The sequence below is a fragment of the Poecilia formosa genome, unplaced genomic scaffold (genome assembly GCF_000485575.1).
Source record: "Poecilia formosa unplaced genomic scaffold, Poecilia_formosa-5.1.2 Scaffold258, whole genome shotgun sequence".
NCBI classification, from domain to species: domain Eukaryota; kingdom Metazoa; phylum Chordata; class Actinopteri; order Cyprinodontiformes; family Poeciliidae; genus Poecilia; species Poecilia formosa.
Window position 1 is genome coordinate 91,562 of NW_006800197.1, and position 18,846 is coordinate 110,407.

At 39.8% G+C, this 18,846-nt stretch overlaps 1 protein-coding gene across 1 annotated transcript; it reads right to left on the reverse strand.

Annotated features, from left to right (window-relative positions):
* Positions 1-3,187: 3,187 nt before the first annotated feature.
* On the reverse strand, positions 3,188-18,544 carry cav1 (caveolin 1). Its single transcript, XM_007570305.2, has 3 exons — positions 18,409-18,544; positions 16,634-16,798; positions 3,188-5,826 (listed from the first exon to the last, which is right to left on the reverse strand). Exons 1-3 carry the CDS (start codon positions 18,442-18,444, stop codon positions 5,485-5,487), a joined length of 543 nt encoding a protein of 180 aa, XP_007570367.1. The 5' UTR covers positions 18,445-18,544; the 3' UTR covers positions 3,188-5,484.
* Positions 18,545-18,846: the final 302 nt, after the last annotated feature.

Sequence of the window (18,846 nt, forward strand, 5' to 3'; positions counted from 1 at the left end):
ATAGTGCATTGTGTGTGTGTTTTTTAAATTGTGTAAATATTTCTTTCTTCTTGTTTTGACTTGTTTCTTTTCTGTGCTCTTCTTTTGTCCTCTTGTTAATTTTAATCTTCTGACTCTATTCTCACTGTGCAACCTGCAAGCTTTCCTTGGATTTTCATTTTATTTGCCTTTTTACATTTAGTTTTAGTTACCTTCCTTTGTCACTTTGGGACTTTTGTTCCTCCCAGTAATTGCATAACATTTGTATTCAAGTTTTTCATTTCTGACTCAGCATTGCAATCGTTCATCTTTAATCTGCAGATAAAAAAAATGTTATGCTTCTGTTTTCTAAATTTAAAGTCATACTTTGCTTGCATATATAAAAAAGACATCCACTCTCAAGCAACATAGAACATTTACAAATTTTGAACTTTGGAGGTCTTTTGACAACTTTGTTAAAATGAGAGTATTTGTTCAAACGTGGTCGTTTGTTCGTTCAAGGTGTGCTTCTCACATAATGCCACAAGAGGGCGGTGCTGCGCTGTAAGAGCAGAAATTTCATTCCAAAGACTGAATCTAAATTGTGAAGCCAGTTTTTAGCATCACTGTGGAGTTTCTAGCTTAAGGGTCATGATGGCTGGACATCTTCCTGCTGGATTCACATGATTCACATGATTCCATCCACATGGTAAGTACTCCAAGTCGCCTCACACTACCACAATGTTAAGCTGTCAACATGATGGTCTGCTTCTGAAATGCTGTTGGCTTTAGGTCAGATGTGACAGTCAAACACATTCCTTAAGGTCTTGAGGATCTTCAAGTCAAGTTTTGACAAATGTGAGACGGACCTTCATGTTTCTTTTCAGTCAGCAATGGTTTTGGAATTGGAACTGCAGTAATGTGTGTCTTCCAGGCATATATCGCCATTTTACAGCACAATCATGTTTCCTTCAGCAGTTATACAAATGCTATATATATATATATTTTTTTGTCTTTAAAATATGACTTAAAAGAAATTTGACTTCATAACTGCTTGAAATTGGGCCTCTGTCTCTTTAAAAACTCAGAAAATAATTACCAGCGTTTTTACCAGCGTTTGGCTCTTTTAGATACGGTCCATGAATGAAATTTGTAAAATTTTTTGGAGCTCAAATAGAAATTTGATTCTATAGACCAAAATAGACTGTCATGCTGCTTAGTGTTTATTAAACCTGGTTAGTCCATTGGCCAGACTGTTCTTTTGTCCATTTCAGGGTCTCAAAGTCTATTTATGTCTCTAGTTAATATTTTGGTATGATAGCCCTTCCAAAATGGTAGCTGAGTCATAGTTATCAGCTCATGAAGTTAACAATCCCTTTGGACAAATTCTGTTTTTCGAGACTGGTGCATGTCCGGTTTAGGCTCATGGTATGGGCATTGTCAAAGGCCTATAATATACACTGCTCAAAAAAATAAAGGGAACACTCAAATAACACATCCTAGATCTGAATGAATGAAATATTCTCATTTAATACTTTGTTCTGTACAAAGTCGAATGTGCTGACAACAAAATCACACAAAAATCATCAATGGAAATCAAATTTATTAACCAATGGAGGCCTGGATTTGGAGCCACACACAAAATTAAAGTGAAATGTTCCCTTTATTTTTTTGAGCAGTATAGTTTTTGGTATCCTCTTAAAGAGGACACGCTTGGCTGTCATTTAAAGCAGGCTTTGAGTCTCTCTAGTGACCAACACAGGGGTCACTAGAGCTCATTAAACCAAAAATAATGCACATTTTTCTACACCTTTTCACCAAACTACATACATTTCTTTTATCCTAGTGGTATCCAGGGAGATTGGCGGCTCAAGAATTAAGAGTCTGTTGGTAATTGATTTATTTATTTAATTCAAATTCAGAATTACATTAGTAATTCCAAAGGGAAATAAGCTACAGTAAATTTAATATCATGTACATATTTATGGTTTATTTTTTTTACTCATCCATCCAAACAAACTATTTTTTGTGCGTAAGAAGGGAGAACTTTAACTTGAACCGAGGCAAACCTCTCCGACTCTGTGGAGAGGGTTTCAATCTATTTCCTAGCGACAGTATTGTGTTTTTCCAGTTCCTCATCTTCTAGAAATGTCTGACTTATTCATGGAGTTGTTTTTATACTTGACTTTATTTCTAGTGGGGGTTTTTTTTCTTTTTTTTAAATTATTTTTAATGGCTTTCTGTTTGTAAAGCTCGTAAAATTGATTGACTAAACGAATGAGAATTTGTGGATTCTTTTTTTCACCCACTGCTTACTTGCCATCCTGTCTGGTATTTCCTCAGACCAGTTTCTGGTTCCTTGATAGAATTTGAGGTTTTCTTTGCCAAATCTCTCTGGACTTTTGAGTTTTTGCGTTACTTTCTCCACAACGTTTATGTTTGGACGTGTTTTTCCATAATTAAAGACTCTTAGGAACTGCCTGCCCAGACTTTTTCCAAGTACACACAGTGAAACTTGTTTTGGGATAAAAGCTGGAATGCGAGCCTTCTTAACTTAATTAATACCGTTGTCACTGAAAGGCATTTCCGAGGAACCTGGAATATCAAAGGGAGAAAAAAAAAAAAAAAACTTTGAAAATGATGAACGACCTTTTGAGGTGACTTCATTTCATTCCTGACATGTTCGTGTCAGGAAGTGGATCATCAGATGCTGCTTTTTCCCTCAGGCTGAATAATCATGCGATTAGCTTTAGCGTAAATCAACCTGAGTACAGTTAACTGCCTTCAGGTCTCATGAGCATTGCTCAACACATTTATTTGTTTCTCTTGTATCCATGGGAACATAATGCCAAGTTGGGGGGAGGGGGAATAAACAAACAAAACAAAAGCTTTTGTATTGCATCCTGAAACCTGTGTGAGGATTTTGACCTCAGACTCAGACCCTGCAGCGTGGAGGGCACCGCAGCTGGAAGTCATTTTTCAGTGGCTCCAGATTTGCTTGAAGCAGCTTCGTGTCTGTGTGCTGCCCAGCAGAAGAAAAAAAAAAAAAACAGTTACCAACTTTCCTGCATGAATCATTATACAATTAGATTTGCTATGACTCAATATCACAAGTAAAAGAGAACAAAAAAGCCACTGTTACGTCCTTGCTTTCTTAAAGGGGCAGGCGTTAGCTCCAGCCATCTGTGTGATGAAAGAGCGAATAACGACAACAAGCTATTGCACAATGGATTATATTAAATTTTATTTGTCCTTTTATGTGATAATGTACATAAAAGGAAGCAAGAAAGAAAAACTATTTTTTACAAAGAAAAAAAACAATAACATATCACCTTCAGAACTTAAAAGCTCACTTTTTAAGAAACAAATGGGTGCAGAGATACTATCAAATCCCGTGAAAAGACAGCAGGTGAGATAAAGGTGGCAGACGTTTAAAGCGAGCTTTTTGCATCTTGATGAGACAGAACTCCAGCCCTGATACCGGCCCGGTTTTACCCCGTCCGGTCCACCCAGAGCAGAGGGTGAAAACAGAGCCAAGGCTACACCAACAAGTCCATGTGATGCATCCAGACGAGCACTTTCTGCCTCACATTGTCTTAATTCCAATGCATTAACCTGTGGAAGCAGCGCAGGGTTTCACACCAGCTCAATACAGCACATTCCAAGGTCAAATTCCAGTGCCGAAAAAAAGAAAGAAAAGGCAAAAACGCTGCAAAAACTCAAAATATTAACAAGTGTTTCGGGTCTAGTTTTCACTACAATTGTCTTAGTACACTTGAGACAAAACTAACTTACAAGCAACTTTTCAGCAAAATATCAGAGCTGGTTTAAAGTAAATGACTCTGTAATGTTGTTGAAAAAATGGCAGATTATTTCACTTATAAGACATTTTTCTCATGCCAGTGGATCAATACTATACTTAATACTATTCATCAGTATTAAGGATCTATTATATATTGCTGAAAAGTTACTTGTGAAGTTTCTTATTTTTTATGACAGCACTTTGGAGCCACTGTAGATAAATGAAAAAAAAAGAGTAAATTTCCTTCAAAAAACCTGACTTTTGGAAACTTTTGGAATTTGAAAAGTTGGAAATGTTTGACTTTTCAAACTCATAAAAAATGTTTTTTTTTTTTTTTCTCAGAAACCTTCTGAGATTTATCTCAAACTTTTTCTAGACTCAGAAATTGATGTTCTGGTGAAAATTTACTCATTTTCTTTTTGCTACAATAACCCTAATATGCCATGGTATATTTCAAGAGTACTAAGATATTAATAAGATTTTTTGTGTTTTTGCAGTGAAGGGGATCTTAATACTTTCCCAGAGATTAGTGCACTGGAATATAAGGCTATTGTTTTTATTGTTTATTTTTTTGTGCTTTTATTTATTTATTTTTTACATAACCACACATATGGCACATGTAGCAAATTAAAACAATTTAACATAACACTTAAAAAACCCTCAAAGCTCTTCATGTTCAAAAGCACTCTGGATTTGTAAATAGTGTGAACAATAAAGGGTAGAAATTTCTCTAAAAACATGTGAAAGAAAAAAACAAAAGGCACATAATCAGAATATCCTGTCGCACACACATATCTGTGGCTATGAAGGCACTGGTGGTGAAATCTGTGGTGCAGAGAGGGGATGTGGTGTAGGAACAAGGCGGTGATTTGGTGGTATTTGGGGATGGGGGGGGTTGAGGGTGCTTACAGGAGACGGCTTTCTGCACGTTGAGGCAGCATGGTGGGCATGGCGGACGGCGAGGAAACACAGGTGAGTGCAAGCAAGACGGGCGGGTTCAAAGTATCAGACTACTGGAGAGAAGGAGGCGGGGCTGAGGAGGGATGGTTGGTGAATGAGGATGTTTTTTTGGGGGGGTTATGGAAAGGCAGCCGGTTGTTGTTGTGCCGCTCTGAGCGAGCGGGAGTAGCGCGTTTGCTGAGTCAGACAGAATCCAGCAGTGCTTGCCCTTTGTCTCCGGTTTGACCCCAGCGACCCCCCCTTAGCCCTAGTTTTGAGTCTGACCATCCCGCTCCGGACTACCGGGGCCCCAAAAACAGAAAACATGAACAACAGCAGCAGACCCTGACCTCCTCATCTTAACATGGATTACACATGGAACGACTCTAATGAGAGGATACGATGCTTTGTCGACTGTTTGCTTGAAAAAAGAAACAGCACTTAAAAAAAAAAAACACACACATACATACATACACACACACACACACACACACACACACACACAAAATCAAAACCTCAAGAAAAACCCAGAAGAATTAACCTTTGAATTTTTTGGGTGCCCACCTGGTTGGCTAAGCCGCCATGGAGAGAAAAAACAGAGAAGTCAGAAAGGCCGGGCCAGGTGTTGGGTGACCTCGCCTCTTCCCCTCCAAACATCCCTCAACCTCTTATTTTCCAGAGGTCTACTTTTTTTTCCCATTCCCTAACTTTTCTCTCCATCTCACTTTTTCCTCCCTCCTGTGATTTGCAATGAATCCTCCTTTTTCCTCGTGTTTCTCGTGCATTTACACCTCCTTTGTCGTGCGGAGCCGGATGTTGCTGAAGCACTTGCCCATGGCCTCGAACAGCGGGTCGCAGAAGGTGTGGACAAAGATGGAGTAGACGCGGCTGATGCAGTGGGTCTCGATAAGGTAGCTCTTCACGCACGGCACCACGGCCCAGATGTGGACAAAGGAAAGGATGGCGAAGAAGATTCCCCAGATCAGCGCCAGGGGAATGCCGACCAGCGCCGTCAGCAACCGGTAGCACCAGTACTTGGTGACGGTGAAGGTGGTGAAGCTAGCTTTCCACACGCCGTCAAAGCTGTAGGTTCCCGCAGGCTCCGCGATGATGTCCTCGAAGTCCACCTGAAGACAAGGAGAGCAGAAAGACGTTGGCAAACACTGGATTGATTTATTAAAGGTTCTGACAGGTACTCAGGTACTGAAGCTAGAATCTGTGTGAGGTCTTTTTGCTGGTCAGAACAAACTATTCAAATATGCTCGGTATGAGAATACTTACCAGACACTAGCCAAACTGCATTTAGTTAAATTTAACAAGGCATAATAGGTCAAAATGAAGGTAGTGAAGGTAATGGTGATTAAAAAAAAGTTACATCACAATATTTGACCTCGTTTTGTTGTGACTTCCAAATCGCAGAAAAAAGCTGACTTGGTGCACAATTCTTAGTAGTTAGCATAGATGTTAATAAGTGTTGTTGTTTTAGTCACAAAGTTACATTTGTTCCTGTAGAAAATGATATGTTTTTACCCATTCAAACCAAACCTTTAAAGAATTATAGCTATAAACTATTGTGCTGGCAGGAATGAATGACATGGTGGGAATGTTTAAGTTCTGAGAGGCTAATTCCAGAAACTCCAAACAGAAACAAAAAATAAAAAGCTGTTTTTGAGGGGAGAGTGTACCCAGTAGAATAATCACCTACTGGAGTACAAACGGCAGAAAAAATCTTACTGATAATAACAGTAATAGTAATAGTAATCTGGATGAACTGTTTCCATGGAAACCATGCAATCTTATTGAAGTGATCATTATATCAGCGTCTTAATTACGTTTTATGCAATAATCTAACCTGCTTGTCCAAAAAGTAGGACGTTTGTAAAAAGTTACACTGCAGTTAGTTTGCACTGCAGTTGGTTCAGAGAAGGTGAAACCGATTCAATTAGGGTGTGATGCGGTGCTAACATTCCTGCTAATTGCTAATTTCCACATATTGAGCTGGTTTGTCTGCTTTCCTCCATCTTGAAACAGAAATAACTCCACAGGAGAGACAACCCCACGTCTTGCTACAGCCTGAGAAGAAGGTAGCAGCCTGCTTGCTAAGGCGCTATGAAAGAAACTGTTAGCTTGGTGACCAGCTTGGTGACCAGGTTTCTTTTCTTAAGGACTAGCTTGTCAAAGAATGTTTGCATCTGTTCCTCATTGTTTTACTCCCATTGAAAGAAAAATAATTACACATATTTATATGGTAGAAATATGTTGTTTGCTAATCTACTAGTTACAAATTTATCGAGTTATCAGTGAAGGACACTGAAAATAAGTATTTATGTAAATTTACGTGGGTTAAAATGACTTTTAGCTAGATGTCGCTATCAAAATCTGTCCCCAAATGGATCCAAGTCATTCAAGACTGAACATCTGCTGATAAAGAGTCCCAGTGTCATGCCACATTAAAGTTACAATAAGTGCTTTGATATGACTCATTGATAACTTGACTTGTTACACATTTCATTGAAGTTCCAATTAGATTTTTGGAAAGAGACGACATACAAACAACAGGAATGAGAAGTTGAGGATTTTTTCCCCCTTACATTTGTAATATTTAGAAATAGAAATTAATCTAACCAAGATAACCAGGCTGTGAGAAGAATGTATGTAAATATCCCTACTTCTGGAATAACAATATGTGGTCATATAAAATGAAAACTTTAAAATTAAATTCAGAAGCAGACTGAACACGACATCTGTCACGTTATAAGGATTTTAATTTTAAGCTTTTATATTATAACATAAGCTGTAAAAAACAAAACATTTACCAGGAATGTATGTTGGTTTTAAATCTGAGCCCTTTCCATACATTTGTGTGAATTGGCCCTTCACATCCCCATCCTCAAACCCTTAGAAGCAGCACAGCCAGCTGCTGTAATCGTTATCACTTGTCAATCCTCTTCTGCCATTGAGTAATAGGTTTCACAAGAGCAGCGATATGGAGCAAATAAAACCACCAGACAGGCTTGATAGACTGAACTCATTATTCCAGCATAAATCAGGTGCCTCGGTTCTTGTGAAAGTGTCAGTTCTGCTGAATTGCAGGGTGGGATTCCTGACGAGATTTATATCTCTCTGTGCTGTGGCTGGTATGCAGTCCAACATCTGCCCAACCCAAAATACTCGTTTCTGCACACACACACACACACACACACACACAAGTCTACACGCAAACACAACTCACAGTCTCTGGCATCTGCTCTGTTGTCTCCAGATCAGCTTCAGGTTATGTCTCCAAAGACTCCTGAGCAGTAATTGACTGGACAAACAGCAGAGAGAAGGAGACATTCCAGCTGTGTCAGTGTGACACCGATCCTTTTATCACCTGCCATGAATGAGAAGCAGAGGAACAGCTTTCTGCTGACTGCCTCGGCCTTAAAACAGGAGGCCCCCTGCTGGAGCTCCACACCTGACCCGAGCTGTTTAAGGAGAAAAAAATAAAATAAAATAAAATAAAGACACCGTCGCCGCGGTTGTTCTCCCTCCATCTCTGCCTCTCTTCCTCCTCGCTGGCTTCTGACTCCATGTTTATTTTCCAGCTCCATGGAGACTGGGTTCTGTCAAACAGAGCGGCCGACACGCCAAGGGCTAATGGGTGTAATATCAATAAGTCATCAGGATAATCTCCAAGTGTCATGTTGACAGAAAAGTGAAGTGTTTCATTTTTCTAACTGATCCACCTGTTTAAAGCTGGGATACCTGCTTATACAACCTGACTGTAGAGGTTAAGAAAAGGCATGTCCTGGTGCAGACGGATGATTTTAAATCATTGGATAAGAGCAAAGTGGCCAGCCAGCCTTCAGCTGCAATCATAAAAGTAAAAATGATTTAGACAATGCTAAATCTTATATGCTTGCTAGTATTGGGATATGTTTTAGGAGTTTGGGAGCAGATGACTGAGTTAATGTTACAGCTCTATGGAATATGAACTTATAGTTAGCCTTTAAAACACAACCTTAAATCTGCATGTACTCATTATACTGTAAATACCTACAGATTATGCAAAAATGTTGTGTGGTGGAAACTTAGCAGTTGTTTTGGTGACTTCTGATGTCTTTTAGATGTATGTGAACATTGATGACATTGATGAAACCATAGTTTACTGCAATTTTTTTTTTTTTTGTAGTTTTACTTTGGCACAAAATAAACTCTATATAACCAAAGAATGCAAGCTCTTTTAGGAATGGTATCAATTATTTGAGATAACTTTAAACTCAATAATGCTTGTATTTTTTATTTTTATTTTTCTGAATTTCAACCAAACACGCGTCTACTTGTCATCATTAAATTGCCCTCTTTTTGGAATTGATCATGCTGGAAATTAAACAACAACAACAACAACAACAACAAAAAAACTTTTAGGACATCCTTTAGCTCCATTATCCATTGTAGATTTGTAGATTTTCCCTAAAAGGTGAGCACAGGGTGACTGTTGTGCTGAGAGTCAGTGGCTGAACATGGAAGCAGTTCANTGTAGATTTTCCCTAAAAGGTGAGCACAGGGTGACTGTTGTGCTGAGAGTCAGTGGCTGAACATGGAAGCAGTTCAGCTTCAAACAGTGCGGTAAAAAAGTCTACAGATTTGCTGTGTTTGGTTTTTGTTTAGCACATTTTATAATCATTGTGATAGTTACAAAAATAATCAAAGATAACCTGAGCAAATACAAAAATCAGTTTTTAAATTAGGATTACATTTATTATGGGAGAAGAAGCTATCTGAACCAAACTGACAAACCTGACATTATTTTATATATGTGAAAAAGTAAAGGCAACTAAACCTCTGAAGCTGATTCTGGCATCCGTGGCATAATCATAGATGGAATCATAATTCTGGGATTTATCCAATGTAAATCATTTTGGTCATCCTAACTTATTTCTGTGTGGAGTGTGCAGGTTCTTCTGAACATGCCAGACTTTTCCACCATCACTCCTGTTCCTTAACATGCCTGTTAGCTGCACCGGAGATTCTGAATGCCCTTCAGTGGGAGTATTTTGTCATTTTTTGACCCTGCAGTGGACTGGTAACACTTCCAGAATGTGGGCTGCCTCTTGTCAACCACATGCTGTGAAAAAAAAACAAACAAAAAAAAACTTGCAGGTTTTCCATGAACATTTGCTTCTGTGCCTCAAATGGACGTCTGGCTCAGGGTGAAGCCCTTCACCCTGAGCGGCTGCTTCAGCTGCAGCAACACGGAAATGGCCACAAAGCCAGACCGTCCACCATTTAATTTTTCCAATGTGGAGCGACTCTGCGCCAGTTTCCACTACTGTGTTTGAGACTAAATGAGAGGCTTTCTGCAGAGAGGCACAAACACGACTGCTAAGTGGAGGCGCTTCATCAGCTGTTGTTGTTTACAAAGAATCATGGAGAAAATGGCACATCCACAGTCAGTCAATCAGTCAGTCAGTCAGTCGGTTGGTTGATCGGTCGGTCTGTCAGTCAATCAGCTGTACAACAGTTAAATTTGTGTCTTTACAAGATAACAAAAGAATATATATCATAGCAGGGCTGAAACGATTAATCTGATTAATTGGGATGAATTGGTTATTGAAATAATCATCAACTAATTTAGTAATCGATTAATCGTTAACAGGAGTACAGCAGTAATTGGGACAAAACTGTACAAAAATTATACACATCTTGCATCTAAGATGAAAAACCTTCTTTGTAAAAATGTTTTATCTTCACCTGGTTCAAAATCTGTAATAAAATCCATTAAGCACCTTTTGCTGTCCAATTATTAATAACAACAATAATCAGCAGATCAGCCCTCCTCTGTATTGATTATTGATGCAGAAAGGCCTGAACTTTTCATATGCTGATGTTAGCAGTACTGTTTAGCTGCAGATGCATCTTTTCCTAACAAATGACCACTAAAGCAATGCTGTTATTGCATTTTAGGAAAAAAAAAATATTTATAAAAAAAATAGACTGAATTTACTTATTTGCATTTTTAATGTATTTCTAATATTGTATGAAAAAAAGCAATAAGTGGTTAAATGAAAAATCAGCAAAATGTGCAATCTTCCCCTCCAATTGATCAACTAATGGATAAAATAATTTATTACTAAAATGATCATTAGCAGCCCAATACTAGAGTATTTATTGTTTAGTGAAATGTGGAGAGGAAACACGTTTCACCTCCAGCTTAAAGCAGCATGACGTCTTCAGTGGGTTCGTTCCAGATGTGGGGAAAATTTCAGAGACAAAGGATTAAAGAGATTCTTCAAAAGGAGCTGGTGGCTGTGGAAGAGCTGCGGTCCAGTGGGAGGTTTGATATGAAACAACGGAGTCTGATGGTCAGCATGTGACCTGTGGGCAGAGTAACTGTATTATTGAGTAAACAGAGCCAAGTGCTTAGCAGAGCTCTATGTAGAGGCAGCTGGCCAGGCTTGAGTGGACAAAGTGTGTCCTGGAGGAGACGGCCACAGGGTGCTGCACTGACAGACCCTCCACTGGGGACAAGGCCTCAGTCGCCAGGGAGAAATAAATATTTGTTAAGAGGCACCAATTAGAACCACCGCCTATGGAGATGAACTATTTTGGCTGAGTTTTTTCACATAATTTTGCAAACTTAGCTGGTTTAGAACTAATGTGTCCATGCTTTTTAATGTTCAAAACATATTCCCAGGGCTTGTTGAGGTGTGCATGTAGAATCAGCCACGCCTTGCAAACATTTTCATACATCCAGACATTTTACACATTTTCTCATGTTCCTCCAGTGTATTTTATTCAGATTTTATGTGATAATGCAACAGACAGCTCATTTTATAGAACTGCGGAATGAAAGGAAAACGATTTCTGGTTTTAACTGAATTTAATTTAGGCATGCGGTTTGCATTTGTATTCTAGCCTTTTCACTCTCATACCCCTAAATAAAATTTTGAACAAAGTTTTCTTACGGGTTGTGTAACTAGACCTCCACAGTATAATGCTTCCAGAAGCAGGTTTTACACTGACTGGTCTGGTATCAATGTGCATCCACTAAGGTGGGCGGATTGATCCAAAATATAGATAATATCGATATCAAGTCAGTATCAGTATTAGTATCAGATTGATTCTTTGGTTTCAGATTTTCAAATTTGGCTCTAGATTCGAATAAAACAGTTCAAAGGAAAAACAACAACAACATATTGGTATTTGTATCATAGCGGCGATACTGGCACTATATTTATCTGGTATCGGATCGATAGTAAAATATGCAGCATTGTCTAGTATTCACCCATGTCTAGTTTAATCTCGGTACAAATCCATTTACTTTAGCCAATAAACAGCATCATCAACACCAGGGAACACAACAGGAATTCATCAGAAGCTATAAAGGGAGACAGCAAACGTGTGTAAGAAAATCCAGCTATGTGCAAACATTTCACTGGCAGAAAACCAACACTGCACATCACCCTGAATGCATCATCCTCATGGTGGAACATGAGGATGGAAGCATCATGCTGCGGGGATCTGCACAGGTCGATTCTACTTTGTGATTAGGTTGCTTCTAAAGGCAATTGGTTGGATTTTATTTACAGTGGATCTAACCCGAGTGTGGGAAGCATAACCCCGCCCCCTGACAAATTTTGAAAAATGCCCCCAAAGTGGGCGGAGCCAAGTGAGAGCAGAGGAGTCCCCTTCCATTCTGTGTCCACATCGCAGATAAATCACACATTTGCAAAGTTGGGTAACACTATTGACCAACACTCGCCTGTTGCCATGGCAACTTAGGAGTCAGAGTTGGTTGCAGCGATACACCAAGCCGTATCTCTGCAACCAAATTCAACTGCCTAAGAACCGCTCAGCTGAAGGAGGTCAGCACTGAGATGGTTTGAGGCAAAATATTGCAGAACAAAACAAATTTACATAAAAATATCAAAATTCTCTCAGAAACATAATAATAGAATCCTAAAGAACTTGTTCAGACAGTTTATCAGCAAAAAATTTTGATTTGGGGCTTAGTTACTGTTACGGTTAAAGTTAACAGGGTCAAGGGGACTGAATACCAATGCATGCCACACTTTTCAGATTTGGAAAATTGTGTATCATTTTGATTAACTGATTGATTGACTGATTTATTGACTGATTGATAGCTTTGTGTTGGTTTATCACCATGAAAGCTGAACTGCTGCTAAGGTGACAAAATGTGGAAAAGTTCAAACACTATGTTTCAAACTTCTAACAAATCTAACTGAAATCCTCGTCTCGACCTCCATCACCGCGTTAGAAGACGGCAGCCATGTTGGATTCGAAAGAGTCACGTTCCCGTTCTGTTCGACTTTAAATCTGAAGCGCAGTTTTCCAAACTGGCTGCTGTCACAATGCATCGTGAGCTGAGCAGAGATCCATAAAACTTTTTTAAACTTTCACCTTTTCATCCTGACTAAACACCCAGATGCCTTCGAAAGCGAAACAGAGAAGTTTAACAGAGCAGCATAAATAACCTTCTGACTCATTTCAGTTCGACCTCTGAGTCTCTGAAGCTCCAGCGTCTCACAGCTCCCTCTTAAAAAGTTTTCTCCAGTGGATGCGCTCCACTCCACAGATCCTAAGCCCCTCCTGCTTGCTATAAAAAGACCCACAGCTTCTCTAGAGGAAAAGAAAGAGGAGAGGGGTGGGCCGGGGGGGTTCTCTGTTTTAAAGTGCATATGAGGCTAAGCTGTTTGATGTGGCCAGGTGATTGAGGCAAGCTGCTGCCGTGCCCGCCAGAGAACAATGTGTGATTTTCAGAAATCAGAATGCTGCAAGGTGTGCTGCTCAGATCATCTCTCTCTCTTGGTCTCTCTCTCTGTATGTGTGTGTGCGTGCGTGTGTGTGGTATAATGGAAGGGATTCCCTGGTTCTGTGTTTTCCTCCAAACGTATCCTAGCGCCGCTTCATGACCTCACAGCACTTCAGAGCAGCTGTTTAAAACCCAGGAACGACTCAACTTCTTTTCCAACAATTTCTGTATGACTTGGATTTTGTCTTTTTTTTTTTTACAGCAGATGCATTCAAATCACAAGCTGACTTGCTGAAACGATTGGGGCAGTGTGTGTGTGTGTGTGTGTGTGTGTGTGTGTGTGTGTGTGTGTGTGTGCAATCATAAAGCTGCTTTCTATTTCCAGACTGGAGGGAGAGTCTGACTCACTGTCACAATGGAGGGGAGCTGAGAGGGAAGAGAGGGGAGGGCAGGGCGGAAGGAGGGAGTGCTGGAAGAAGAGAAGAAAGAAGAGGAGAGAAGGAGGAAAAGAACTGCATTTTTTTTTCTTTTTGGTTTTATAAGCAATGCCGTACAGAAAGCTACTGTTTCCGTTCTCATAAAGGCCAAACGGGACTTTTTCAAAAAAGCACATTTCATGTCCGTGAGTCACATGGGAGAAATGTCGCCAGCAAACTGAAATTTACGACATCTCATATAAAAAAAAACTAAATAAAAAAACAGATTTTGACATGTGATGAGGCCACACAGTGGAAACCTTTGAACATAAAAGCCGAACACTGATCAATTGGAAACATTTTCTTTCAGCTTATCAGTTTAATAAAAGCTTCTCTGTCAAGATGGGTTTTTTATTATATATATATATGGCTTTTGCAAGAGCAGAGAATCTCATGAGGCTGTCTGTTACCAGCCGGGAGCGATTATGTAAAAGATGATAGAACCCTGCCAACAAAGAAAAAAGAAAAAGCCAGCAGAGATGAGCTGGTGTGGCTCAGGTGCCAGCATGCAGGCAGAGCCGATCCAGAAACTGTTTCATATTTATTTATGGCTGTTAACTCTTTACATAACTTTGATTAAAGATGCCACAATTTCACTTTTTCATAATTATGATGTTGCTTTTACAAAAAAAGATAACAATTATACCCTGTACTGGTAAACAACATCACATCTCTATGATAATATTGATAATAATGGTATTTACGACATATTTGTTTGACAGTTAGTGTATTTTCCAACTTGAACACTGGAAAAACACCAAATATTAGCAAGTATATTCATCTTGTTTTCAATGAAATTTTATTATGCTTGGAATAAGACAAAACAAACTTAGAAGTAACTTTTCAGTAAGATATAAGTGCTTGTTTTAAATCAATAATTCCTTAATGTTCATTTTAAAAATTACTAATTCCACTGGCAGATTATTTTACTGATGGGAAAAATGTCTTATTATAAATGTAATAATCTGCCAGTGGAACTTTTCATCAATATTAAAGAATTACTGACTTATAATGAGCTCCTATATCTTGCTGAAAAGTTAGTTTTGTCTTATTCCAAGTATACTTACATATTTGCACTAGAATCTAGAGATACTTGGTATGGTTTGGTGCTTTTGCAGTGTAAATATTTCCAACTAAACCAACATATCCAGTTTTAAGCAGGGGAACCTTTTCTGTTGCCTGCTTTCAGCCAGCTGACCAGCAGTGCCCAGGAGGAGGTTGGGGATTTAACTTCCTTTTAAAGTTATTTTATGGCGTTTCTGATGGCGACTTGCACATATATTAAAAAAAACAACAAAAAACAAAATCATAAATCTCACCATATAAACGTTGATAGAATGCAGGCATTAATCACAATTAAGGTAAACTGAGATATTAAAACAGCACATTTAGATTTTCAATTTGTTTTAGGCGTTGTCTACAGGTGGACATTTATCATTTATTGTGAACTTTCTTATCGTGATAAGAATTTTGATTTATCGCTATCATGATAAATGTCAGTTATTAATGACAAATAAAAAACAAGACTGGCGGCGACCGGAAATAAGGTTTTTTTCTATTTTCTCTGCTGTTTGCCTCAAGAGAGCATTTTTAAATATCAGTTCACTCAGAAATATGATTAAATCCAGTTACTGTGTGTGCAGTTCAGTGATACAAATGATACAAATTTAGCTTTTTATGTCTTGAAGGAGACTATTTCAAATGTTTTTCTTCAACAAGAGTATTTGTGTTTGTGAGTCACGCTGTCGGTGTCATACAGTCGCAAACCTTTTAATAAATAGGGTTTTTTCCCCCAACCTTGATCTTTATTATTATCACCATATTACCACAAAATATCACAATAAAATTCTAAGTCCATATCGCCCAGCCCCAGCGTCGCCATAGCAACTAAATAATCCTCAAGGAACTGTGTGCCACCTCATCACTGGACAGCCTTTCCAGAAACTTTGTGGAGGCGCCCCTGTGTAGGAGTGACGAGGGATCCCTCCCCAACACACACCCACGCACACACACTCACACGCACACACACCAACCAGCTATTTGGGTGTTTCCCTGTTTTATCAAGGTGCAGTTCAAGCATTTCAAAGACCCGACCTCAGCTGTTCCACGTGGAGAGCTCCCTGACCTCACTGTGATGTAAAACGCTGCACCCAGCACCGGGGCGAGGAGCGGGGAGGGGGAGAGGAGGGAGAGGGGGCTCACTCACAGGCGCGTCAGGTGGTTCCCAGCGCGCCGCTCCTCTTTAAACCAAATAAACTCCCGGTGTTTGTGCGGCTGTTTCAAGGCTGCTCCTCTTATGGAAAGAATTCCGTTCCCCCACTAAATAGAAAAGGCGTAAAGGCGCAACAGCAGCAAATTGTGGGAAACAACAGGAAATCCGTAATGTTTCCTCTCCTGGTGGAGCGCATGCAGGAGTCGGGACTGTCTGGCTCTGGAAGCGAGCATCGGTTCACCTTAATGAGTTTCTAACTACGACCCCAGCGCTGCTTCCTAATAGGGGCAAGACCGCTGGAGCGGCCAGCGCGCAGCCTCTGGGGCGCGCGGCACACTGTGTCTGCGGATTCACTAAAACATGACAGGTATCCAGCTGACACCTGGAGCGTCTCTGCATGCCAGAGCGGATCTGCAGCGACGTCACGTAGAAAAGTTTCCAAAAAAAAATAAAAAATAAAAATAAAAAGCCACCCAGCTCTAACTCACCTTGACCACGTCGTCGTTGATGCGCTTCGGATCCCTGTTAACCAGGTCGATCTCCTTGGTGTGGACGTCCTCCATCGCCTTCTCGTTCAGACTCTCGTTTTCCATGTCCTTGTTGTTCGGTTTGTAAATGTTCCCTTGTTTCCGGATGAACGAATGCAGATACTCCTGTGAGGATCACGGCAGAGGTGTAGGAGAGGAGGACGGGGAGGAAAAAAAAGAGAAAAAGAAGAGTAAGAAGAGAGGAGAGGAGAGGAGCGTCGGTGAGGTGCGGGAACGGTGCGCAGCGCACTGTGAAGGCAGAGGAGCTGGAGCTGAGTTACCAGCCTGCCCCACAAACAGGGATGGGTTTAGAATGAGCACACAGTCAGGCACCACACCCCTGCGTTCAGCCGCAAGGGGTCCTCACCACCCAGATAGCAATAACACAATATCCTGACCTGTATGGAATCCCACAAGTGCCGTGAAATCATCTTTTTTTTGGGTTGTTGTTGCCATAGTACAATTCCACCAGAAAATAAAAGTTCTCTAAGTTTTTTTAAAAGTTTGAATTCATTGCATATCAAAGATATTCTGAACTAACAAAGCTTGATTTTATATTTTCAGACCTACACTGTCACATTTGTAAATGAGACAATAACATCTGATTGGTTAAGCTGCACTGCAAGTAAATTCAAAGCAATCATATGTAACTATGCCAGTCATAGCCAATCTAACATGAGGCAGTAAAAAATGTAAAAAGTGTAATAATTACTTTATTGTATGAATAATGTTTTTATCATTAGTATTAGTATTTAAAAATGGCATATGTAACCATATGTTTAATTATTTAAGTAAGGCTTACTTTCCAATATGAATCATTGTCAACAAAAAAGTATTTATTAGATTATTTATTATTTATGATTATTTATTGGTTTTTATTTACTGGCAATAATCTTAAATTTGAAGAAATATTTTCCACAAATGATTACTACTAATATTATTATGAGTAGCTGAAGTAGTAGTTGTAGTGATAAGCACTTAACTAGCTGCAGACGAGCTTTTGTTGGGAATGCGTTTATTTTTTAAATTGTGGCACTTTTGGCCATCCATAGCTGTAACCGTCGGCATGGAAACATTTTTCTTAAAGTGCGTAAAAGGGCATATTTGAACTGTTTTGACATAAACCGCTGCTTCTTCTCCAACGTGCCATGTTCTGACATCCATTCCTCTCGTCAGCTGAGCTGATCGTATAAATGATTTTGACATAAGGCTCGTTTCCGTTTTAATTTGCTCAAAAGCTGCGCGTCAAACCCCTCCCTGATTTCCGATGGTAAACTTGTCAGTCTAAATTGAACCAATAAACAATTGAAATAGCTTTAATATTTCTTCTTTTTTTAAATGTAAATCAAATTAGTGGACGAATTTTTAAACTTAAAAAAAAAAAAAAAAAAAAAAAAACATTTGTAGGCTTCCTCTCCTGCAGTTCAACTCCAAATGTCCATTTTGAGGATTTGCGTAAAACTGCGGTCCGTCAGTCTGTTGACGAGCAGAGAAATTCCCGTCAGCGCTCTAACGCAGGCACAGTGGCGCTTTTACATTCCCTCTGCGAAAGCGGAGACGCGTTCAGGTGAATGTGGCACACGGGAAAATCACCGGAGGAGTGAAAATTGAATTGTATCTCGCAGACGCAAATGAGCCTCATCCAAATGAGAAAAGACAGAGGTCAAGTGCAAACAAATGAGGATAATAATAATAATGGTAACGCTAGGCGTGAGTGGATCGGAGTCATACTGTACCTCCTCCGTCTCGTCGTCCCGCAGCTCTCCTGTCATTCTGCTCCGAACAGATCCTCGTGCTCAAACAGAACGTGACAATATAGGAAGTGGAGTGGGAGGCGTGGAGGCAAACCGGACCGGGGGTTCCTCTCTCCTGCCCTCAGCTTCGACTAGGACTGAAACGTAATGCCAGGGCGCCGAGGAAACCCTGAGCGGTTTTTTTTTTCTCCCTCTCTGGGTCGGAGCGAAGCTTCCCCATGGCACAGTCACCTGTCGGCCTGTAGGCAGCCCGCTCTGCTGCGAACACAGGCGATTAATAAGAGACCAGGGCAGAATATAAAGTTTAATCACTTGATTGTTAGGAGAAATTTGGACGTTTGCTGGGAATATAGCAAGTTGTGTTGCAGTGGAGACCGATAAAAAAGAGTAAAATCAATCAATCAATCAATCAATCAATCA